The following is a 25,552-nucleotide window of genomic DNA, read 5'->3' as shown; positions in this document are numbered from 1 at the left end:
GTCAGAAGATAGTTAAAAGTCCACTGACGTTTCCACTTTGATAACATATAGCTGCATACATAATAAATCAGTTATGTGCTTAAAGAATATCTATGTTCATCTGACACTTTTTTCTCCACCAGATAATTTCAACCTAGCGAACCCAGATCCAAAGCAATTTTTATCCGAAGTTTGGCTCAAGTGCCTGTGTTTATGTTCTGAACATATTACTTTAAGCTCAAGAAGCCAGGCTGGTGTAACAAAGCAAGAGATGTAATCTGTTATCCGAAAAGCTCCCCTCCTCGAATGCAAACACAGGGCATTAAGGAAAATCTCCAGTTTAAATACATTCCACACTGAGACACTGCCATTTTTTATTTGAAGCAAAGAATATAAAGGGGAGGGTGGGGGTGGGGGGAACAGACAAGAAAGGTTGAAAGCATGAAATTGTGGGTTAACTGCAAAGTTCACTTCATTACTGGGACCTGGGAAGAAGTGATCACCGACAATTACTTGCTAAGCTGGCCCTAACTTATTAAAATAAACCTTTCCATCCAAGCCAGTTGGGCTTTCGGTTTTCAAAAACTCTGCCCAGCAAATCCTTGTCATGGGAAAAGCGATAGGGATCTTTCCAAGGGCTAATTGCTTGCAGCAACTTTTAACTCTCCATCTAAAAACCTCAGACAGCAAGCCACTCCCCTAATTAATTTTACAGAACAGGAGAAGGGGAGAGAGCAAGTAGTTCAAAGCCTCTGGATATATTCAATAAAAGAGAAATATTAAAATATATCTGTTGGAAGCCCAATTGGCAGAGTCATCTCTGTGGGCAAGACAGAGCAAAGGGGAATGACCCCCCCCCCGACCTTTTTGATATGGATGTCACAAAGAATACAAAAATTATAGATTCTTTTCTCAGCCTGAACTCTGCAAGCATTAAACAGAAGTTTGGACAAGCAGAGAGTCAGTAGCCTTCGCAGTACACCCTGCTCAGAGATGGAGGAGCAATCATTTCTTTACAGCAGGCATGTTCAAAGTCTGGCCCGGGGGCAAAATCCTAAAAACAGCTCAACAACTTTGGGGCCAAATCCTAAAAAAAGCTCAAAAACTTTGGCCGGCTCTCACGCATGTTCACTTCATCATATCTGGCCCTCTTTGAAAAAAGCTTGGACACCACTGCTTTACAGGGTCTCCAAACGCCCACCCACCCCCAAAATTCTACTTTTAAATGCTAGGCACAGCCCATCTTGACAGATCTGTTCCAAAGAAGCAAACGCCAGCCAATTTAAAAAAGAAATAAAAAAAACAAACAAAGCAGTGCTAATTTTAGCCCGAAGCATTTATTAAGTCTTTCTGCGTTAACAACATAACACAATTGCATTCTCATGCGGAGAAGCCTGGCTCACATACGGGGCTTCATTTTTATTATTTTTTAATCAGACCGTCTTCTTCTGCTGGTGAGTGGCTTCCAAAACGAAATTTGGGGCAGGGGTGGGGAGGGGGAGTTAGACTCTTCTATGCGTTCTTGTTTCAGATCTAGCCGGTTTTGAAAATTCTTTTTTTTTAACGATCGCATTTGCAACATTAAAGAGACTGTGACTCATTCCCTGACCCCCCTCCCCAAACTTAATGGAAAAAGACTTATAATCTTGTTTCTCTCCGAGTCCAAGAATATAATTGAGGTTGGGGTATCAGGAAGGACAGCAACATCGCCGGAGAACTTTGCAAAGGAAGTGTGGGAAAATTGCACCTTAAGTAAATAAGGGCACTAGAGCATGTCTGGGCAGAGAGTGGGAGGTGAGAGACAGAGGAAGGCTTGAACTCTGGAAACAAAGCCTGTTGTTCTGGCTAGCGAGGAATGTGGGCAAACCCCATAAGGCACTTTCAGATGGATGACAGAAGCACAAATCTCTGGGAGCTCTGGCTCCAGCTCAGGCAGCAAGCTGGTCTCCGGCCCAGACAAAAATGGGGGCGAACAAAACACTGCAGCCCAACTGAAACACACAACACACACATACACAAACACACAAGCCTCTCTTCTGTTATCAGGGCTGGTCAGATTTTTGCATCGCCCTTATCTAGGAGTGATTCATGTATGTTCTCAAGGGCTGAAAGGAAGTGGACCTGGGCTCCTCACCAAGTTTGCAGGGCGGAGGGGCAAAGCAAACCCCCCATTTTGGAACGGCATGCCGTAAGGTTTCAAGCGGATCTCATCTCCTTTGGCGTGCTCGAGTTGCACACACAACATGCGTGCCCCAAACATGCTCCATTTCAAAGCACGTAACCTGAGCTCTGTTGCCTGAGGTGCCATTTGGATTTGGGCAGAGTGCCACAAGCGCAGCAGGGATATGCCAGGGGAGTCGCTGAAATGAGGCAGAGCTGTCCGAGTGTGGCACAAGATGGGGAGGCCACCTCCAAAAGTCTCCTATGCTACAAGGAACCATCAACAAACCAGCTTTCTGCCAGCCCCAGGACCAGCGTAAGAAAATTGCTTGATCTCCCCAGCTGGGAGAGGGAAATAAAAAATCTGTATGTATTGCCACCAGTGTTTGAACCCATGTGAAGACCGTAATTTTGGTGACAGGGCATGGGGCTACAGAAATCTGGCTTCGGGTGAGGCACACACACAAGAGTGAATGCTACCGGGACGGGCTGGGGACTATGGGGAAAAGGCTTTTTGCATGAAACAAACACACATACACACTGAGGTCCAGCACCGAGGGCCTTCTGGTGGTTCCCTTGCTGCGAGAAGCCAAGTTACAGGGAACCAGGCAGAGGGCCTTCTCAGTAGTGGCGCCCACCCTGTGGAACGCCCTCCCACCAGATGTCAAAGAGAAAAATAACTACCAAACTTTTAGAAGACATCCGAAGGCAGCCCTGTTTAGGGAAGCTTTTAATGTTTAATAGGTTATTGTATTTTAGTGTTTTGTTGGAAGCCGCCCAGAGTGGCTGGGGAAGCCCAGCCAGATGGGCGGGGTATAAATTATTATTATTATTATTATTATTATTATTATTATTACTACTACTACTACTACTTAAGAACATTAGTCCCCATAGGCCTGCAGACAACCAACCAACACCATATTCGAACATATACACAAGTCAGAGCATTCTTCCAGTTAGCTCATAGAATTGTAGGCGGGCGAAAGGTCATGCAAGTCCAACCCCCTGTGATGCAGCCAATTCTGGGTGGGCTTGGGTCACTGTCTACCGTGACTGACAGCAGTTCTCCAGAACCTTCGACGGGGAATCCTCTCCCAGCGATACCCGGAGAAGCTGGGGAATGAACCCAAGACCAAGGAGATCCTGTGCCACCAAGCTGTGACGCTGGCACAACCACAACCCCAGGGATGGGGACACAGGTGCTGCGGCACATGACTGCCGAAACAACATCATCAACAACAACAATAATTTATTATTTATACCCCGCCCATCTGACTGAGTTTCCCCAGCCACTCTTGGCGGCTCTCAATCAAGTGTTAAAAACAATACAGCATTAAATACAGTGGTACCTCGGGTTACATACGCTTCAGGTTACATACTCTGTTAACCCAGAAATAGTGCTTCAGGTTAAGAACTTTGCCTCAGGCTGAGAACAGAAATCGTGCTCCGGCGGTGCGGCAGCAGCAGGAGGCCCCATTAGCTAAAGGGGTGCTTCAGGTTAAGAACCGTTTCAGGTTAAGAACGGACCTCCGGAACGAATTAAGTACTTTACCTGAAGTACCACTGTATTAAAAACTTCCCTAAACAGGGCTGCCTTCAGATGCCTTTTAAAGATAGGATAGCTGCTTATTTCCTTCACATCTGAAGGGAGGGTGTTCCACAGTGTGGTTCCCTGAATGTCTCTCCAAGACCCCCTCTGCTATATGTGAATATTGCATCTCGCCTGAGCTCAAAACGTTCAAACCATCACATCCAGCCACGGGGAGCGGCAGCGTCACAGGGGAAGTGCCCCCTCGCCCATGCAGGCAAGCGCTGGCAAAAGGAGGCATGCCACCCCAAATACTGCATAGACTCACGAACATTTCTTCCAGGCAGAATTGCAGCCTGCGATAGCATGCACAACCAAGACACATAACACAGTGGCTTTCAACCAGTGTGCCGTGGTACCCTGGAGTACCGTGAATGATGGTCAGGGGTGCCGCGGGCGACACTGGCCTCTGGCCTCCTTTTCTTCCCTCCCTCCTCTGATGCCCTCTCGTGTCTCTGCATGGCTGTTCGTTGCAGCAGCCCTGGTTACAAGCATCCCAGGTGAACGGTGCCTCTGGGGCTGGCCGGGGGGTGGGGTGCTTCCCTGGCCCCTGTGGGGCAGTGTGAGAAGGCACCACTCTTTGGGGCAGGCGGGGCAGTTCAGAGACTAGGGGTGGTAGCAGCAGCTGCCCAAAGACTCCCAAGGAGAGGAGGCCGAGGGAACACTCCACAAGGGACGGTGTTCGAAAAAGGGCAAGGGGCTGCCAGGTCTGCAGGCAAGGGGTGACATAACCGGGCTCCTAAGCCCCACAGAGGTGCCACAGAAAGAATGTACAGTGGTACCTCGGGTTAAGTACTTAATTCATTCCGGAGGTCCGTTCTTAACCTGAAACTGTTCTTAACCTGAAGCACCACTTTAGCTAATGGGGCCACCTGGGGATCGCTGGATCTGGACTGTTTTCACACACTAATATCCCATCCTGTAGAATTCTACCAGTTATATTTTATCTGCACAATCAGAATGAATTTCCGGAACCAAATTGCTTTTCTGTGCAACCTGAGTAGCAGTCACCCATTCAGAAAAAGAGGTCAGAATAGGAACACACACACACACACACACAGATAGATAGCACCACTTGATCCTGGAACAGTCCACACACACACATATACAGTAGTACCTTGGGTTAAGTGCTTAATTCGTTAAGTGCTTAATTCGAGGTCTTTTCTTAACCTGAAACTGTTCTTAACCTGAAGCACCACTTTAGCTAATGGGGCCTCCTGCTGGCACCGCACCATCGGAGGACGATTTCTGTTCTCATCCTGAAGCAAAGTTCTTAACCCGAGGTAATATTTCTGGGTAATATTTCTGGAGTCTGTAACCTGAAGCGTATGTAACCCGAGGTACCACTGTACCTTGTTTTTTATTCTTATTTACTGATCTGCATCACTCCTAGGGCTGGACAACTCCCTCCTTCCCACACCCACCGCCCCTAAACCTTCCCCATTTAAGGCTTTGTATTTCATCATACAATACATTGTGGATTCACCACTGGGTCTGCGCATCTCAGCGTCGCAGGAGACACCAGAACTGGGCTCAAGGACTTGTGAAGCTTGGCCTGGTTTGGTGACGGCCCACGTTTCTGTGTCCAGTTTATATTTGGGGATGCAAAGTGGGAAAACCGACCCCTGGGAATTAAATTCTACCCTGTGGGATCTGTGACACCATAGCAGGCTGCATGAGCTAAGAAGGTTGATCCTTATGCAAGAGACAGATAATTATGCTGGCCTTAAAAAACAAAAACAAAGCAGTGGCCTTATACAAACAAGGATTACATAACCCCAACATCATCCAGAAACCCTACCTGGATACGAAAGCGAAAACCGATTATTAGAAATACATGCAGATGAGATTCTTGGCTTTCTAGCTGGATCCCTTATACTGTCTGGCTATATACAAGCTCCGCCTCTCTCTCCCTCCCTTCCTCCTTGTCTGCTGGCCAAAAGAGAAGAGACTTCAACTTCAAAAGACTACGGCAAAAGACTCTGCCTTCATCGGTATCTACGGACAAGATTCCATCCAAGCTATTAACCTCTCATCACTCCCAAGTCTGGCTCCCAAGACCAGAGGAACCAAGAGGCTGCATTAATCCTATTCTAAAGAATGCTCAACTTTTGCCTATTGATGGGGGACAAAGTTGAGGGAATGGGGAGGAGGGGGGAGGGAGGGATGAAAGCAAGTAATGTAATTAAACACACTATAGAGGAAAATGCCTCGATCAGCAGATTTTGCACACAGGGGGGAAAAAGTTTGCGAAGAATTTCAGCCGCAGCTCATTGCGAAACATCCACAAATGCATTCGGCCTCTCGCCTCCATGCCCAACACAGAGAGACGCTGGGCATTTCGAGCAAGGGAAACGTTTCACCTCACTGACGTCGGGAATGGAGAACACGCAATTAAACATTTCATAATGCAGCGGGAAGAAGGGGTAGCGTTTCTTTCTTCCTCCCTCCCTCCCCCCGGCTCGTCAGCCCCCTGTTTAATTTGAAAAGTTACGATTGCTTAGCCAAAGGAAGATTTGTTTGGTTTACCTGCACTCTCCGGGAATTTTGCAAGAACCGTGTTTGGGGCTGCAACCCTGACGACAGATGGCTGTGGAGAGAAGAAGGGGGGATTAGAAGGGTGGGTTTGGGGTGTCCCCCCCCCTGAACAGCACAAGAGACCCTTTCCCTGGACTCTCGCCCCTCGTGGGAACGTTTTAATCTCCCGCTAGTTCTGTAATCCTACCAAATCCAAGGTTTAAACAGGTCCCTTGGATCAAGTCTACTGGAAGAGAAACTAGGGTAGGTAACGTCTCATGACAGCAACTCCATCATCCCTGGAACAGAAATTTAAGTCCCGTTTTCAAAAGCCTGCCATAATGTGCGAAACACTCTCTTTCCAACATATACATTATAAGTCTCCACATTTTCTCAGGAAGAGAGTCCATTCCCTTTCAAAAGAGCCAAAATGTTCTAACGCAGATCCACCCCTACTTCTCATCATTGCAAACCGATTTGCATTTGAAAGTGAAAAGGCACAGCCCCACAGCTGAGTATCATTTAGGATGCAGGCTCATAACCTAAAAAGAAGCTTTCTCTTGAGCAAGCACCTGTCTCTTGAAGCTTCACTATCAGAAAAGAAGAAACCTTGCTTCTTCATACTATGAAACATATCTGATTTACTGTCATGTGTGCGGACTTATGAAGCTGCCTTATACCAGGGATGGGAAATTTGTGGCCCTAGGGATAGTGGTGGGACTAGAGGTCCCATCAGCCCCTGCTGCATGGCCAGGGATGATGGGGGTTCTACTGCTGGGCCTCCATTCTTACCTGCATCTTGTTTCCAATTTTGACTGGCAGCAGGTAGATGATTACTAAGCTACATGGACCAATTGCCTGACTCAGTAGAAGACCGATTCCTCTGTTCAAGCACAACACCAAATACTTCCATCTCAGCCTCCGCCATTCAAAAACCTCTGTTATATTGAACCACGAAATCAGTTTTTCTTGAACCTGAGGGTCTCCGGCTGTTTTTGAACTACAACTCCCATCATCCCTGACCGCTGGTTTCTGCTAGCTAGGAATGATGGGAGCTGTAATGCAACAAAAGCCAGAGACCCAAGTTTGAGAAACACTGCACTAAATTGAGGTTGCAGGACCCATTATCATGCATCGTTAAATGAGGCAAAAGAACCTCCAACTTTGCTTGGGATGGTGCGAGACTCTCGGTTAAATAGCTGACCTGTTTGCTCTAAGCTTGCCTGAAATTAAAGGGAACAGAAATTATCTTTGGTGCTCCCTGACTTCTAGAGCAACACAATACCCAGGGAACGTAACACAGGCATCACAAACCTTTGTCACAGTCCAGACCCATCCAGCCTTCCAAGCACGTTTTGTTGCCATTCTGATCGCAGGTGTAGTGCCCAAAAAAGTCATCTCTCGGCCGGCAAAACTTGTTGCAGCCAAAGCCGTAGTAGTGCTCGTCGCAAGTGACCCGGATCTGGTATTCGAAGTGAGCCACACCTGCGTTCTGCTTCAATATCTGCCACTGGCGGCTCGGGTTGATCATCCCAGAGTGAGATGCCTTTTCGATGATGCTGTCGGCATCTTAAGGGAGGAAGAAAACAGAAATCAGAAGGGAAAGAGCAGCCTGCGGGTCTCTGTTGCGGCGCTCCTTTTCATATAAATGGACCCACCCCCCAAAGGAAGAAGAATCAGCGAGGTTAAGCCAGGATACACAGAAATATCCCCACCAAAGTGCAGCACAGCTGAGCGGAGAAGCCTGGAGAGACCCAACGGGGTCTCTGTGGCTTCCGATTGGCTGCAGGAGCTTCCTGCAGCCAATCAGAAGCCACGCTTTGGTTTCCAAATGTTTTGGAAGTCGAATGGACTTCTGGAAAGGATTCCGTTCAACTTCCAAGGTACGGCTGTACATGGTTTTCTTCTACACAAAATAGGTATCCACAACCCTGTGCAACAAGCACACACATGCACACACCTCACATGGTTTCTGCACACGGCAGCAACTGAAACTGTTGCCGGCTGCTGAGTGTTTATGCAGATGGGCAAGCACTAAGCGTTGCCTCATTTACCCAACATCGCCAAAACCACTACGAGGACTATTTACACAAGATTAATCTGACTGTGGGATAGCACTTATTAATATTTAAACTCCACATTATCATCTGTCTTGAAGATTTAGGCACCGCTATCAAAGTAAGATGCAGGCCCTGCCTGAGGCATAACAATCTAATGAGTGGAGGATATTAAACGTTTCATCTTTTTAAACATACTTCCTTTTTTCCCCCTTTTACTAGCTATGCCAATTCCCATTATGCGCACGCAGACTGAAGCCGTAAGCACATAGGAAGCTGCCCTTATCGTCTTCTTCTTTGGCGATCGCTTGTAGCCGAGTAAGATTGTCTTCCATGAACACAGTTTTAACAGTGAGTCCATAAGTGACTGTGGAGGCCAATTCTGGATCCACATGTTCTTCCACAGTGGGGACATAGGCTTCGGGGCAGGAGTTGATCAGGGTGTGGATTTGCCAAGCATGCCTTCCTCTTAGGACATTTCTCCCTTTCGTCCTGAGTTCGAGAGTCTTCAAAGTCCATGACACCTTTGGTAAAGGCTGTTCTCCAATTGGAGCACTTGCAGGCCAGTGTTTCCCAGTTGTCAGTGTTTATACTACATTTTGTTAGATTTGCCTTGAGAGTCTTTAAACCTCTTTTGTTGACCACCGGCATTACGCTTTCCATTCTTGAGTTCGGAATAGAGTACAGTGGTACCTCGGGTTACATATGCTTCAGGTTACATACGCTTCAGTTTACAGACTCCGCTAACCCAGAAATAGTATCTCGGGTTAAGAACTTCGCTTCGGGATGAGAACAGAAATCGTGCTCCGGCGGCACAGCAGCAGCAGGAGGCCCCATTAGCTAAAGTGGTGCTTCATGTTAAGAACTGTTTCAGGTGAAGAACGGACCTCCAGAACGAATTAAGTACTTAACCTGAGGTACCACTGTAGTTGCTTTGGAAGATGATAATCAGGCATCCGACCATGACCAGTCCAACAAAGTTGATGTTGAAGAATCATTGCTTCAACACTGGTGATCATTGCTTCTTCCAGTACACTGGCATTAGTTCACCTGTCTTCCCAACTGATGTGTAAAAATTTTTGGAGACACCATTGATGGTATCTTTCGAGGAGCTGGAGACGGCACTTATAAGTGGTCCATATTTCACAAGTCTATTTAGCCCTGAACTGTATCCACAGAGGCTGGTTGTGGCTCTCTCATATAGGGTGGGCGATATATTGTCCAAAACCAGATTGAAGTCCATATCATGATATCGGTTTCATAATTTTTGACCTGGCAATATATTGCGTGTGGCATACAAAAATCGCAACATGGGGAAAAATGTGAAGTCAGCCACTCAATGCCTCTACATAACTCCATCCTTATTTCAGAAATCACAATATATTGTTGTATCACGGTGTTTGGCTGGTGATTTATCGTGATGTCAAAAACCAGATATTGCCCAGCCCTACTCTAAGATGCCAAGAAATGCTCGCTTTAAAACCTCCAAGCCAGAGCACCGATGCAAAGCCCAAGAGAAAAATGGCTTCTTCACAAGCAGAGGAAGGCAAAAGGCAGGAGAGGCTGTACTCTGCAACAACAAGAATGCAAAACTCTCTGCTTGCTAATGCCCTGAACTTTGTTCTGATTATTCACCCATCTGCAAGATATCGTTTCACATCTGACTTATAAACGCCCTCAGGCCAACTACAGTAGAAGTGTTGCAAAACCCTATTTGCTCTGGGCAAGATTCATTCTAGAGATTTCCTGCCAGGCAGGTATAAGCTGGAAACACTTTCCCTTCTGAGCCAAGCGGTGACATTGGCACTCCACTTTCAGAAGTTCACCTGGTTTTCAGGTTTTCTCTGCCCCCACCCTCTGCGAAAGCAAGCCGTCGTGTTAAATTAACCCCTCCTTTTTAGTCGTAGTAGCCAGGGCTCAAAATTCTTTTTATCACTCTGGACAAGGAAGCAAAGATTCCCCTGGAATCTCCCTTCAAAGACTCTCTGGTTCTAGGACGGCCTCCCAGACTTTTCAAGAAAACCTAAAACAGCTACGCAACAGATCAGCAAAAACCCTAATATTTCACACGTGCCTGGGACCTGGTACGTATCTGTGGTATTTCGCTTGCTAGCCGGGCCTCGAGACTTCAATGATCTGACAGCACCTTACAACCTGCTGGACTACAGACCGAAAATCTATCATAAAACAGCCAAGAGCTGCCTCTGTAGACTAAGGGAGGGAGAAGGGAAAGATAAGAGGGGGAAAGCATCCATGCTAGCTGGCAACATTGCTTAGGTATAAGTAAGGTGGCAGCAGGGCAGTATCCAAAATATTAAACAAAATGAGGAATGCCCATGAAGTCAAGTTTCCGCCACGACTTAGAAGGACTAGGGCTCTTGTTCTTGTTTAATGTGTTTTTTACTCCATAAGACTGTGGTGGCTTTCCAGCATCCCAAAGCCAGGATCGTTCCCAGCTTCATAGCTGTCAACTTTTCCCTTTTCTTGCGAGGAATCCTATTCGGAATAAGGGAATTTCCTTTTTAAAAAAGGAAAAGTTGACAGCTATGCCCAGCTTGGCTAGCTGAGAACCTTTCAATAGGAAGAGGTTTCAGCAGCAGGACCTGAACCCAGGACCTTTTAAACGTAAACCAAAGAGACAACCTCTGTTTTGAGAAGCAGGGCAGTGGGGGAGAGCAGAGCCTCGAAGTGTCTCTATTTTCCAGGGGCAGCCCCAGATTTACAGAAGCCATCCCAGTTTCCAATATCTCCCGCTTTTCCTTAAAGGTAAAGGTAAAGGGACCCCTGACCATTAGGTCCAGTCGTGGCCGACTCTGGGGTTGCGGTGCTCATCTCACTTTATTGGCCGAGGGAGCCGGCGTACAGCTTCCGGGTCATGTGGCCAGCATGACTAAGCCGCTTCTGGCGAACCAGAGCAGCGCGCGGAAACGCCGTTTACCTTCCCACCGGAGCGGTACCTATTTATCTACTTGCACTTTGACGTGCTTTCAAACTGCTAGGTTGTCAGGAGCAGGGACCGAGCAACGGGAGCTCACACCGTCGCGGGGATTCGAACCGCCGACCTTCTGATCGGCAAGTCTTAGGCTCTGTGGTTTAACCCACAGCGCCACCCGCGTCCCTCCCGCTTTTCCTTAGGACGTCCCTATTTTCATCGGAGAAATGTTGAAAGGTATGGGAGAGAAAAAGGTGAATAGATACTATACATCCACTTTTCAAAAAAGGATCGTTCGGGATAGGACGCTCTTTTACTTAAGGTACTTCTATGCCAGCCTTCAAAATAAATTCCATCGGTTTACAACAACAATATATGAAATCATTTGTCTTGCTTGCCCTCCAGCTTCCAGGGAAAGGATCTGTATGCTAGTGCAAATCACCATGCAAGACATACCAGTAAATGGTTCCCCCCCCCCACTCTCGAATTAGCGCCAGTCACAGGCTATTTGCAAACCCAGCATGAAATAAGTACTATGCATTTGCAGCCAGCACCAGGCCTTGTGTTCCAGCTCCTGCTGTCAACCAAAGGCCACTGCTGACTCTTTTGGGGTCAGGCCAGAGAGCCCCCATGTTCCTGCATTCAATCCCTGCCATCTCCTGGTAGCACTGGAGAATCCCCTGTCTGAACCGGAGAGCTACTGCCAGCCAGTGCTGACAAATACTGAGCTAGGCAGAACCAATGGCCTGACTCAAAATACTCATTAGCAAAGGTTAAAAGGTAAAGGACCCCTGGACGGTTAAGCCCAGTCAAAGGCGACTATGGGGTTGCGGCGCTCATCTCGCTTTCAGGCTAAGGGAGCCGGCGTTTGTCCACAGATAGCTTTCTGGGTCATGTGGCCAGCATGATTAAACTGCTTCTGGCACAATGGGACACTGTGACGGAAACCGGAGTGCACCGAAATGCCGTTTACCTTCCTGCCGCAGTGGTACCTATTGATCTACTTGCACAGGCGTGCTTTCAAACTGCTAGGATGGCAGGAGCTGGGACAGAGCAACGGGAGCTCACTCTGTCATGGGGATTCGAACTGCCGACCTTCTGACTGGCAAGCCCAAGAGGCTCAGTGGTTCAGACCACAGCGCCACCCACGTCCACACTCATACGGACCAGTTCACACCGATGCTTCTTCGCACAATTCTCTGCCCAGGGAAAGCTAAGTGGGATCATGCGGCGTCACAGAGAAAAGTGACTCCTGAGATGTGGCATTACTGGCCAGTTATTAGCAACCACACAGGGGGAAGCAGCAAGCACCACCAAGGACACTCTCGTAAGCAGCTTTGGTAGGATTTTCCACATATTCCTCGCTCCCTCTCCCCGCTTGGCAGCGTGCACAAAACCAAAAGGAAATTAGTTCAGAGTTGTACAAACCTGCCATTACCGGGCCGCAAGGATGGAAGGTTAAGGACTGGCAATCCCATGGCGGCAGACAGTGCAAAGAGTCAAGTCAGCCAGCCAGCCTGGAGAGAAAGCGATCCTTACAGTTCTCATTGTTCCGCACACAGGAATCATATGATTTGAATCAAAGGGGTAAAAAAGGAGGAACTGCAGCAATTAGGAACTGAATGAAGGGGGCGGGGGAAGGATTCACATTCCCAGGAATACGCTTTTGGCTTCGCTTTGCAAACCATGCATAGCCTGTGCAAGAATCACAGAAACCACAGTAAGGCTTTTGTCCATGTGATGCAGTTTCAGCTCCACTGCACTGGAAGACTGGAGCAAGCTCATGCGACTCAGTGCAGTGTGGTACACTGGTTAGAGCTGAGAGACCAGGGTTCAAAATCCCTATTCAGCCAGGAAACTCACTAAGTGGCTTTGGACCAGGCATAGTCCATCAGCCTAAAACCTACTTCACAGGGTTGCAGGGAAGGTAAATGGGGAGAAAAACGATGTGCGCCACTTTGATCTCCTTGGAGGGAAGGTGGATATAAATAAATCCAATATATGAATGAACAAACTAGGTGAGTCAGGCTTTTTGGAGGAGCTACTGGAGAACTGACCAGGGTGAGGGGAGGGAGCCCGAATAAGATAATGCAGTTAGTGTGACCGGCTGCAACTGTGGAGGAGGTGAAACACAGGAAGCCAATTTAGATAATACACAGAGTCACAATCGTTGGTCCAACGTAGCCTGATATCGCCTCTCCGAGCAGGCAGCAGCTCTTTCAGGCCTCAGAGAGCAGCCTTCTCCAAACTGGCTATTCAAGGTCCTTCAAAATATCCCTGTGGATGCTACAGCCCCCTTCTAGCACTCGAAAAACTCTTTGGTGGTCAATTTGTTTTGCTTTTTTAAAAAGCTATCCTGGGACTCTGGTAGCTTGGAAGCTCCTTCCCCTCATAGCATGCATGTGTAAGTTTTAAGAATACAGTGGTACCTCGGGTTAAGAACTTAATTCGCTCTGGAGGTCCGTTCTTAACCTGAAACTGTTCTTAACCTGAGGTACCACTTTAGCTAATGGGGCCTCCCGCTGCCGCCGCACCGCCACTATGTGATTTCTGTTCTCATCCTGAAGCAAAGTTCTTAACCTGAGGTACTATTTCTGGGTTAGCGGAGTCTGTAACCTGAAGCATCTGTAACCTGAAGTGTCTGTAACCCAAGGTACCACTATAGTCTCTCAGTTATGAAATGGGTACCGTATTTTTTGCTCTATAAGACACAACTGACCAGAAGACGCACCTAGTTTTTAGAGGAGGAAAACAAGAAACAAGAAAGCAACGCAAAGCCTCTTGAGCGAAGAGGGAGGAGCACTCCCGCTGCACTCAAGAGGCTTTGCGTGGCTATCCTGGAAGCCAGAAGAGCAAGAGGGATCGCTGTGCACCGATCCCTCTTGCTCTTCTGGCTTCCAGGATAGCTGCGCAGCCTGCATTCGCTCCATAAGACACACACACATTTCCCCTTACTTTTTAGGAGGGGGAAAGTGCGTCTTGTAGAGCGAAAAATACAGTACTTTTTAACCTGCTCTAAAGACCAGTGGAAATCATCATTCCTACAGCAGCGCTGCGACTTCAATGCTGAAACCTAGCCCTGAGCATAATGGGCACTTTAGCTGGGTCTCATCAGGAACTGGCTTTCAGAAATCTGTCTGCCATTTCCCCTTTATGACCCTCACAACAGGTTTCAGATACGCGGGTCTGCACACAACTGCATCTAACATTCTGCCGAAGTTCAATATGGCACTCGACTGCGTCGCAACATTCCTGTTCTTCCAAGCACACACCTCAAGATGGAGAACAAACGTACCGACTCCTGAAAGTTCTACTCTTACAGAGGACAAACCAATGCATCACACTAAAACCCTACAAATCTTCAGGATATAGTGCCTTGACTTCAATTTATGGAGAAATCCTGACAACACATTTTTTCCTATGCTACAGAATCAGAAGGCAGAACAAGAGAGCTTGGAGTTAGTTCTGCAGACTAGTCCCATCTTCAGAATGGCTTCTCAGACATAGCAGCAACAAGTAAAACACTGGAGGAAGCTTACCAGCAGATGACCAATGACTACGACCGTGGTCAGCTGAGAACAGCTGCCAAGGGCCAGAGGAGGTGGCGGTGATGATGATGATGCCGCCAAAAGATAGCTTCAGGAAAGGCAAGACTTCAACCAAACTTTGCGAGCACATCCAGCAGTTTCTGACTGAAGACGAGGCTGCAAAGTATCTGAAGAAAGCCCTCTCAAGCTCTCATCCATTAATGGCTATTTATTATTGCCTCACTTCAGCCCCCAAACCGATAAACACACATATTTGTTTACCTTTCTTAATAGGGGGGTCCACCCTACGTCCAGTTACATTCTCTTTTTTCTTTATAATTTAACTTTTCAGATCGTAGAAATTTACAATTAATTATCCAACAACCAACATGAAAAGAGAATTTCAAAGAACTTCCCTCCTCTCCTTTGTGGGTCCTTATATTAACCTTTTCCTCCTGTATCTTTTCTATTAATCCAAATCTTTTAAATCTCCATTATCCCCAAAATTCAGCATTGAACTACAATTGTTAATCCAATCCTACTAATGATTTTAATTGTTTACAATGCTTTTTAAGGGAAATTATGCATTTTGGTCATACCAGTTTCTGATTCTTCCAGTCGTTTTTGCCAATTTGGCATATTCCATCAACTTAATCTGCCATTCTTCTCTGATAGAGACTCTTGTCTTCTTTCCATCTCCAGCCGCTGACATCTGAGCAGCGGTGGTCCAGTTACGTTCTCAAAGGAAAAGCACAGCAATGGCACACAGAGATGCATTCTTGTTGGCTAACCCGGCAATAACAGGTCTTTCTGGGCTTTTTGAGATTCGCCAAGCGTTGAATAAGAGGGCATCTTTGCTTGGGGATGGCTGTTGACTCCATGCCTGCATGAGTGCTTCCCAGAAGTAACTGGCCGGATTTTGATGTAAACAGGAAGCAAGACTAGACAGACAGGCTAGATGGAGAGTCTGCCACTCTTCAGATATTACTGGCCTCCAGTTATGAACAGCCCCAGACAACATGGCCAATGGTCATCGGAAATAGGCATTGTTGTTCCAAAACATCTGGGAGGGCCACAGGACCCCGATCCTCAAGACACACCCTTAACTATTTCCAGCTGTTCCTATGGATTTGGTTTAGGAGACTGGTGTTCACCATCTCACCTGGAATAGCTCAGTCAGTAGAGCATGAGGCTCTTAATCACAGGGCCATGGGTTCAAGCCTCATGTTGGGTAAAAGATTCCTGCATTGCAGGGGGTTGACTCTTGTGGTCCCTTCCTACAACCCTACAGTTCTGCGATTCTTTAACTAGCAAAGTTTGAAGTTTGCGATTCAAAAAAAGGTTATCCAAGTTAATCACTTTCAGGATGGGGCAAAGCATGCATTGCAAATCAGAGCACACCAGGCATCTGTAAAATGCTCTAGAAATTGAACTATCTTATTTATTTATTTTTTAAAAAAAGAGAGAGAACAAAAAGCAGGAAAATTGTACTCTATTCACCAGCAAGTTCTGGTAAATGTTTGCCAGTAGTAACTAAGAGACAAAACAAAAAAAAGAGAGGAGGCGTTTTTCATTGTAAGGGATCTCTAGTGTGATCCCGTTAAAATATACAATGCTCAATCTATTGCAAGTTTAAATTGCAAACATATGCAGGGCCACATCTGAACTAGGTCAAACATTTCTGGTTCAGAAAATGCATTTTGACATTTTGGTTGGAGGACATCTTTTGCCTCCAGAATGTTAAGGCGAAAGAAAGGGCTCATTGTGAAGCTTTGGAAATTTCGGTTTCATGAAATAAAGATGAGATCTATTCAAAGGAGAGATAGTAAAGGCTCTGAATGAAAAGAACTGGGATCCTCCGGCAAACAACAGTGTCTTTCAAACGCAGGCATTTCCTCACAGGGGTCAATGCAGAAACACCTGTAAAAGATTTCTCCTGTTTTCCATTTGAGGTTAACATAAGCATGTATATCTGTGTGCAATCCATCATCCAATGTCACCAGTGTCCATTGTAAGATGCACTTCATTCTGGAACCAAAGTATTTGGATGACTCTTTTTGCAGTACCGTAACAACGTCTTTTGTTTTGTTTTTATCTTTATGGCGATACCTTAATAAGCTGCCTCTAACAAGACCCATTTGGACAGGTGCTGCTAAGACAGCTTTCCCTGGAAGATAATTTTGCACAATGATTTGGGGGAGAGAATGACCAAGATTGCATGGATAAGAGAGAAGAGTTTTACTATGAGCACATTGTTTGAGTTTTCTTCCCTATAAAATGATCCACATCTATGATATGTGAATAGTAGCAACACTAGACTTACAGGACTCTCTTAAGGTCAAGCACAATTACTCTAAGAACTTCATATATGTTAGGAAAACTATTTTGTGCAATGGAAGTACATATTTTGGCCATGTCACTTGGCCTGCCTGTATCCTAGCCGTGGAGCTATTTTTGTATGCAAAGCCTGAAAAAGTTGGAATACTTTTAGCCTTGACAGGGGAAACCCAAGAAGAACCTTTTTCCCAACTTGGTGCAAACAGTCACAACAGACAATACCGTCGAATGTTCATGGTTTAAGAAGGGCTGCAGCAAGATTGAGAAAACCGTCAACTTCTGAGCATAAGCCAGGGTGCCAATAGCAAGAAGCCTTTTAAGACGCCAGGCAGTTGCAGTGTCAGCAGCAAGAGATAAGGCTGGGGCATATCTGGAGAAGGTACCGCAAGCTCTCATTTACCTCTGAAAAGCAAGGGCAGCTACAGATGCAACCAATACAGTGGTACCTCGGAAGTCTAACAGAATGCATTCCGGAAGTCCGTCCGACTTCCAAAATGTTCAGAAACCAAGGCGTGGCTTCCGATTGGTTGCAGGAAGCTCCTGCAGCCAATCGGAAGTCAAGGAAATAAAGTTGGACGTTCAGTTTCCAAAGAATGTTCGCAAACCGGAACACTCACTTCTGGGTTTGTGGCGTTCGGGAGCCAAAACATTCAACTCACAAGGGACCCAAAGTATCTCTATGGGGAAAGGGACCTAATCAAATGCCCATTAAGCAGCAAGTTTTGATGGCAGTTTAGCCGAACTCATCTCAACAGTGCCATTCCCACGGTCCATTTTTTCTGCTACGTGGGAATCACGCAACGTTCGTGATTGCAGTATGCTTTGGGAGCCGCCAAAAGGTCATCTGTAAATTGGAGCTCGCACAACAAAACTGCATGAAGGGGCTGTAGGATGTTTGTGGAGCACATGGGTCACAAACAAAGGGTGTTCAGATGGGGTGAATGTGAGTGCGAATCCAGATCTAGGGGACAGCAGAGGCAACCGCATGAACCAAATTTTAAAGCTTTACTTAAAGATGAAAAAGATTCTGCAGAATGATTTCTTTGAATCGGCATTTTTATAAAGCACACTTTGTGAGAAATTCTGAATCGACTGCACCTACAAGTCCACTGCAAAACCTGTTTATTTCCACACAATTTTGCAGCGTTCCGAGAAATGGCAGGGCAGACTGCTTGTAATCTCATGCACAGAAATGACTGAAGTAGTGCCATTGTTGCCGATGTCAAAGCGAGATGCTGTTGGAAGACTACCCTGGCCTCTCCAGAGGCTGAATAGCATTGTTTTTAGTCACCTTTGCCACAATACAACAAAGGACTTCCACTTGCATGGAGATCTGTGGATTTCAGCTCGACTCGGAAGCACAGCACACTTGTGATTTTCTGGGGGCATTCCCCGCCATCATCCTAATACTGGAAATGCACCAACCGACCCATGGTCTACTGGTGAATTCTAACACAGCATGGAGATTGCTTCTCCAAACAGATGGGTCTTTCAGAGACTCAGGCAGCTGCCATTTTACTGGGCAACCCATGCTGTGTGCAGATCATCTCAAGTGATGCTCACCCTGGACTTAGAGGAATTTAAGCTTGTCTTCTAGGGACGCGGGTGGCACTGTGGTCTAAACCACAGGGCCTAGGGCTTGCCGATCAGAAGGTCGGCGGTTCGAATCCCCGCAACGGGGTGAGCTCCCGTTGCTCGGTCCCTGCTCCTGCCAACCTAGCAGTTCAAAAGCACATCAAAGTGCAAGTAAATAAATAGGTACCGCTCCAGCGGGAAGGTAAACGCCATTTCTGTGTGCTGCTCTGGTTCGCCAGAAGTGGCTTAGTCATGCTGGCCACATGACCCGGAAGCTGTACGCCGGCTCCCTCGACCAGTAAAGCGAGATGAGCGCCGCAACCCCAGAGTCGTTTGCGACTGGACCTAATGGTCAGGGTTCCCTTTACCTTTTTAAGCTTGTCTCCTGCACGGAATTCAGGCTGAAACAGACAAGCGCCACACCAGCCTCCAACCTGGAAGTGTCTAGATGTTTTGAACTACAAAACACCAGGAGGGTCCCACGTCCGAGGGGACCGGTTCATACCCTTCCGTTTGCCCCTTCCCATAAAGGATCAGTGCATACTTCTTCCGACCCAGAATCTCTGCAAAGATCCAGCCCCTTCCTCTATTTAAGCTGTCCTTCTGCTTGCTTTTAGACAGCTCCATGGCGAAGGGAGGAGACACACACAAAAAAGGCCATGTGCATACTTACTAACACTGTCGTTACTGTAATCCCAGGCTTCAACGAGCAACGTGTAGGATCTCTGTAAAGAGAGCAAAAGACACCATGTTAGTATTTAAAAATAGAAATAGAAATCGTGGTAATGAGGCTCACTGGAGCCGCTGCCATCTTTTTATTAGAGCGTGCTTTGGAGAAACGACTCTGCACGCATTTTCCTGACAATCATGTGCTCCTCTAAACATAAATAGGCAATAGATTACAGCCGAGACAAATGTGATCCTCTTGCAGCTGCTTAAACTACCTTATCCAGTCTGACTAAGCTACCTTATCCAGACTGACTCGAGCAATTTAAGGTGAAAGGTCTCTTTATCTTTGTCATCGCTAATGCATCTCACATTCTTAACCAGGAAGTTCTGCATCCACCGTTTGAGGCCTTGCACAGCTGAGATGTCGCTGTGGTTTCTTAGGCACGCTGTAAAGGAAGGAAAGTGGCCCCCAAAGGAGGAGGAGGAGGATTTAATTTTTTAAAAAAATGGGGGGGGGGTTAAAACCTTTTTTTTTTTGCAAGATCCCAACATTTCCCCATTCTGCATGCCCAAAGCCAGGTTGCTAAGGATTGTAACTGTCAAGGTGCAGAACCGTAATCTCTAGAGACTCTGCTTTTCAGCACCTCTTTGAACGCTTTGTCTGTGGCAAAGCCATCGCTGCTCCCACAAGTATCAGGTAACTAAAGGAAAGGACTGGTGAATCTAGGAAGGGGAGGGGAGGAGGAGGGAGAGAACTGCATAAAGCAGTCTTAAAAAGAAAAAAGAAAGGGGTGGGGGACTTCACAACCCAACCCTAAACCTATTTGGAGTAAGAGGGAAGAAATAAAAAGGCTAACTGCCACCTGCACACTTGGGATGTACACAAACCAAACATATTCAGGCAAGAAGGATGCTAACGAAACCAAAGCACCTTTTATCCCTAGCCTTGAGCACAGAAAGAGAAAGAAATCTTCAAGAGTTAATCACACTTTCTTCATGTGTCCCTCCTCCTTCCATCCCACAAGTTCAGAAAACTTCATTTAAAAGTGTGGCATGGGGAGGGGCAAGCAAGGAGGAAGGACACACAGACACCAACCCACGATAATTCAGGGACAGGGATGTTTTCTACGAAGCCTACCATCAAATGCTACAAGTCTTAAGTGATGTATTTTACAAGATGGCAAGCTACAACATGCTGTAAAACGTTGGTGAGAATTGTGGGACACGCAGCCCCTGGTTCTTTCTGCACATTAAAATGACACATCTGGAGTGGTCATCTGTGTTTTAAATGGTCTTTTTAAAAAGAAAAAAGAAAAGGAGAGAGAGAGAGAGAGAGAGAGAGAGAGAGAGAGAGAGAGACAGAGAGTGAGAGAAATACCAAGAGTCCTGTAGTCATGCAAAGATTGAAGTTGTTGTGGTTGGAAAATCTGAAGTTTTTACAATGACCACAAGGGATAGAAATTTAGACACACACACACACAATGAACAAGCTTGGTTTCTCAGCCGGACAATTCCACAAGCCTACACATTGGGAGCGTGCCAAAATATTCCGGTGACCAGGTGTCAGTGTTCAGTCACCTTAGCTTCGTGGGACGTGGGCGAAAGGGAAATTACACTTAAGACTCTAACTCAGGCAGCAGAAAAGAAAGTTGTGACTCATAAGCTTAAAGTTTGCCTTCTGACTAATGACATTGTTAGCACTGGCTATCAATCCATTTGCAAGGGTGGCGAGAAGGGAATTAGGGTTTTTTGCAGAGACAAACAGCTTCCCTGAAAGAAAAGTAAACAACTGCAAGGTGTAAGGCATAACGCTGACTTTAAAAAAAGAAAGAGAGAGAGGGAAAGAATTCAAAAGCAAATTCATTTCTCACGACTTAGCTCAGCATGCAGCCTCTGAATTGGGGGGAGGGGGGGAGTCTCGCTTGCTTTTTAAATAGACAGTGTTGGATTGCAGCCTAAATATGTTTCATATTGAAAGCAGACGAGGATTCCATTTCGTTCACTGATAACTGTGGGAAAATGCTCAGAAAAGTAAGCAAAAGTTGGGCAAGTAGAGACATGTGCCCCATCTTGCAATGAGTGGCCAAACTTTTTTTTATTATCGTTATTTATTATTGCACTCATATTTCATTAGCGCTGCATACTGTACAGGCCTTTCTCCCCGCGCAACATACAGACGTTTTTTAAAGCACACACTCGAGGAGCCTCCTTCCATCAAGTGTACACACATACACACACAGAGCACAAGATGCCAGAGCCAGAACATAAATATACATTCAGCTCAACTTGGAGGCAGTTCTATCTGTCAAGGCAGCCTTCCGCCTTGGATTAATTGCAGCAACACTCCTCCTGAGTCAATGCACAGAGCCAAAACATGTTAGAGCAAGTTGGAATCATACCACACCAAAACACAAAGAGCCAATTATGGTCACTCCTGCTACCTTCAGTTAAGAGGATGTTTTCACTGCAGCCTTGCATAATCGTTTGGGAAGATGTTCTGTTTTAAGGCATAGCAACAGTTCCTGCTCATTCTTAGTATTGTTTACTGGCCTGCCCCACCCCGGGCAGATGGGGAGGGAGGAAAAGCAGAATATATTTTTGCTGAAAGTGCTACTGTTACTTCATACCTGGCATTGCCACATTCCAATACGGCCCTTTGCAAATTTGTTTTGGGGTGGGGTTTTTTTTTAGTTTTGAAATAAAACAGCCACCCGACAAACACACACTCAAGAAAGTCACTTTCTGCACTGAAACCGAGTCTCAAGACACCTCAAACGTCTGCCAAATTTGTGGCGTTTGTGAATCATGATCTACTTCACCAGACAAGAACACTAATCACTTCTTCTCCAGCAGTGAGTGTCCACCCTCGTCGATATCAGGAAAGGTTCGATAGTCATTAATTTCAGCTCAAATTAAGAGCTCTGTGTCGACTCAGAAACTTGTAGCAGTAAGCAAAAGAGTGGGAAAAAAATATTTTTTCGCACAGCAAGTTCTCCTGTTCTTGTAGACCAGTCCCTTCCACAATTCAAACAGATACCCAATTTGAGTTTTGGGTTCTGTTCCTGTTAGGAACTGGGGGGGGGGGGATTCTGCTAGCACCCAAATACAACCTCCTTGCTTTCAAAGCCATGCACCTCAGAGATGATAGAGGGTTAAGAGGTGTACATCAATCCCCACTCTAGAGATCAGCAATTAAGATAGCCGAGGAATGCATGCATACGGCACAGAGGCTTAATTTTTCCCATGCCATGTCTGACCCTTGCACATCTTTGAATAAATACACCAGTCAGGCACAAGAATTCCACATCCTGAATCTTATCCCATCAAACCAAGCTACTAGGCAACGAGTCGACACTGAGCTAGGAGACAGAGGGACACCCAATTAGCTAGTAAAACGGGGGACCAGAAGGCAGGAGGCTAATGAAAGAATCCAAGAGGGCTCAACAAAAGAAAACAACCTACCTTGAAGTTTAGGTTATGGGAACATTTTAGTACGGGAGACCAGACCTCTGTGCTTTGCCCGGCACCAAAAATGCACATGTGTCATGTCATCGAACTTGATGCACAATGAAGACCAGGGATGGGGAGCGGGTGACCCTCCAGAATCTGATGGACCACAATCCATATTACCCCTGACCGCTGGCCACGCAGCAACCATCAGTGTTCGAAATTAGCCAGGTGCAAGGCGCATTTGGCATCCAGCTACCAGCCACTTGTGACTAAGTGAAGGTGCCTGGGTGCCACCTGACATCTCCACCACCTGGAGGTGCACACCTGGGGATCGCTGGATCTGGACTGTTTTCACACACTAATATCCCATCCTGTAGAATTCTACCAGTTATATTTTATCTGCACAATCAGAATGAATTTCCGGAACCAAATTGCTTTTTCTGTGCAACCTGAGTAGCAGTCACCCATTCAGAAAAAGAGGTCAGAATAGGAATACACACACACACACACACACACACACACACAGAGAGAGAGAGAGAGAGAGAGAGAGAGAGAGAGAGAGAGAGAGATAGCACCACTTGATCCTGGAACAGTCCACACACACACATATACAGTGGTACCTTGGGTTAAGTGCTTAATTCGTTCTGGAGGTCTTTTCTTAACCTGAAACTGTTCTTAACCTGAAGCACCACTTTAGCTAATGGGGCCTCCTGCTGCCGCTGCGCCACCAGAGCACGATTTCTGTTCTTATCCTGAAGCAAAGTTCTTAACCTGAAGCACTATTTCTGGGTTAGCGGAGTCTGTAACCGGAAGCGTATGTAACCTGAAGCGTATGTAACCCGAGGTACCACTGTATTCCATTTTGGGGACTGTACCCTTGGGCTAAGAAGCCATTTGGCCCTACCTTTTATACCCAAGTTTCTAACACTAGCAACAACCCATGTGGCATCAGGGGGTTCATGCAATGGATGGTGACACCTGCACCGGTTTGTTTTTGCATGCTGCAAAACCGTGGGCGGGGAACTTGCTTTTCTATCTGATTAAATTTAATTATGTACCCCGTCTTTCCGACAACATCCTTCGAGTTCAAAGCAGCTCACCATCGTATGGCCCTCCTGGTGTTACTGGGCAACATCTCCCATCATCCCTGACCATTGGTCATGCTGGCTGGGGCTGACTGAAGTCCAACAGCCCCCAGAGGGCCACAAGTGCCCCTATCCTTTCACTGTCTGTGTGTGCACAGGGTGCCCATGTATATCTTGATATGACAATCCCAAAAGATATGCCAATCTCTGTCTAAGCTGCACCACTTTAGGCTGTGAATGGTCGAAAGAACCACCAACAAAAATAACTTCCACATAGCAGACTAGATCTTGGAGAATCCTTCTCCCCAACTCGTTGCTTTCCATGTGGAGGATCTCTGCATGACATATGAGCTCACACACATGAGCATGGATGGAGCAACCCAGTGGCAAGGTGAGGTGACCGCCTCAGGCTGCAGGATCCACGGGGCAGCAGATCCCAGATATGCAATCTGGGTGCCAAATGGCTCCTTAAACCAGAGTTACAGTCGCCAAAAGAGAAAGCCTGGTTGCCATTTTGGGCCAGATGGCTCAAAAGTCGCATTTTTTGAATACGTCTTTCTGCTTCCCGAAATTCATTCCGACTGCACACATAACATACAACGGATGGAATTTTACAGGAAGCATAGCTTGTGCGTGAAAACAGGCCAGATCCTAGGATCCTCAGGCAAAGACCTTGAGATGGTGGAGACATCAGGTACCATCCTGACAGCTGAGCATCTTCACTTGGTCGCAAGAGCCAGGTGCAAAATGTGCCTGGTGAATTTCCAACGCTGGGAGGGTGTGTGTGTTGCATATGAGCTCACAGCAGTAGCAGAGACGGAGCAACCTAATCAGACCTAAGAACTGCTGCCTTCGCACACATACTGGTTAAGGAACGGGTGACAAAATCTGTTGAGGGCCCCCAGGGACCTGTTTCTCCAATCCTCTCTGCATCCCTTTCATGGCAGGGCAGGTTTACCTGGATCAAGATGCAAAGCCACCCTTCTTTGCTATGATAACGGATCATGATGCAGGTAGCACCGCACTCCCCTTGCAACACTGCCTGCTTCTGCCACAACCCTGCCAAACCACCTCCAGCACCAGATCACATCACCACAGCCCCATATCACCAGCAGACCTCGCCCTGTGTCGCTAATTCATAATGTGATGCAAAATGTGTTTGCCAGAACAAGATGCGCAGAAAAAGGCATTGGGGAAAATCACAGAAGAAGCTGCACTTCTGTTGCTATTGGATTCCAATGGATTGTTGAATATTGCTTTATTTGATTTAAGTTGTTTATTTTAAAGTTATTGTGACTTTTTATATAGGATCTGATTGTTACAATTATTTATTTAGTTGTTGTTGTTGTGTTGGAAGCCACGCAGAGTGGCAACACAGCCACATGGGCGGGGTAGAAATATTATTATTATTATTATTAATAATTCATGCTGGACACAGCAATACAGGGGCAGCATAGGAATGAGACAGCTAGTCTGTGGCCCTCAATTTGTCATTGGACTCCAATGCCCAGCAGCCCCAGCTAGCATGGCAAATGAGTTGACATGATGGAACTTGTAGTTTAGAAGAATCTGGAGGAACACAGGTTCCCCATCTCAGATGTAAAAGCTGGCCACAGCAGAGCAGGACTAATGGAGTCCAGCACAAAATTCAAACAAAAAAACCAACACACTACTGA

The 25,552-nt window shown here is 46.5% G+C and overlaps 1 protein-coding gene across 2 annotated transcripts in view; it reads right to left on the bottom strand.

Moving 5' to 3' along the window:
* JAG1 (jagged canonical Notch ligand 1) overlaps positions 1–25,552 on the bottom strand; it is a 68,133-nt gene that overhangs the window by 30,601 nt on the left and 11,980 nt on the right. For both annotated transcript variants that reach the window (XM_053380628.1, XM_053380630.1), the window contains exons 3-5: positions 19,346–19,397; positions 7,559–7,813; positions 6,257–6,317 (exon numbers count right to left, since the gene is read on the bottom strand). In XM_053380628.1, the coding sequence (XP_053236603.1) occupies positions 6,257–6,317; positions 7,559–7,813; positions 19,346–19,397 (368 nt within the window). The remainder of the gene's footprint in view (positions 1–6,256; positions 6,318–7,558; positions 7,814–19,345; positions 19,398–25,552) is intronic.

The sequence above is a fragment of the Podarcis raffonei genome, chromosome 3 (assembly GCF_027172205.1).
Source record: "Podarcis raffonei isolate rPodRaf1 chromosome 3, rPodRaf1.pri, whole genome shotgun sequence".
In the NCBI taxonomy this organism is placed as follows: Eukaryota; Metazoa; Chordata; class Lepidosauria; order Squamata; family Lacertidae; genus Podarcis; species Podarcis raffonei.
The sequence above is the reverse complement of the archived record's forward strand: the minus strand, read 5'-3'. Positions and strand labels throughout refer to the sequence as shown.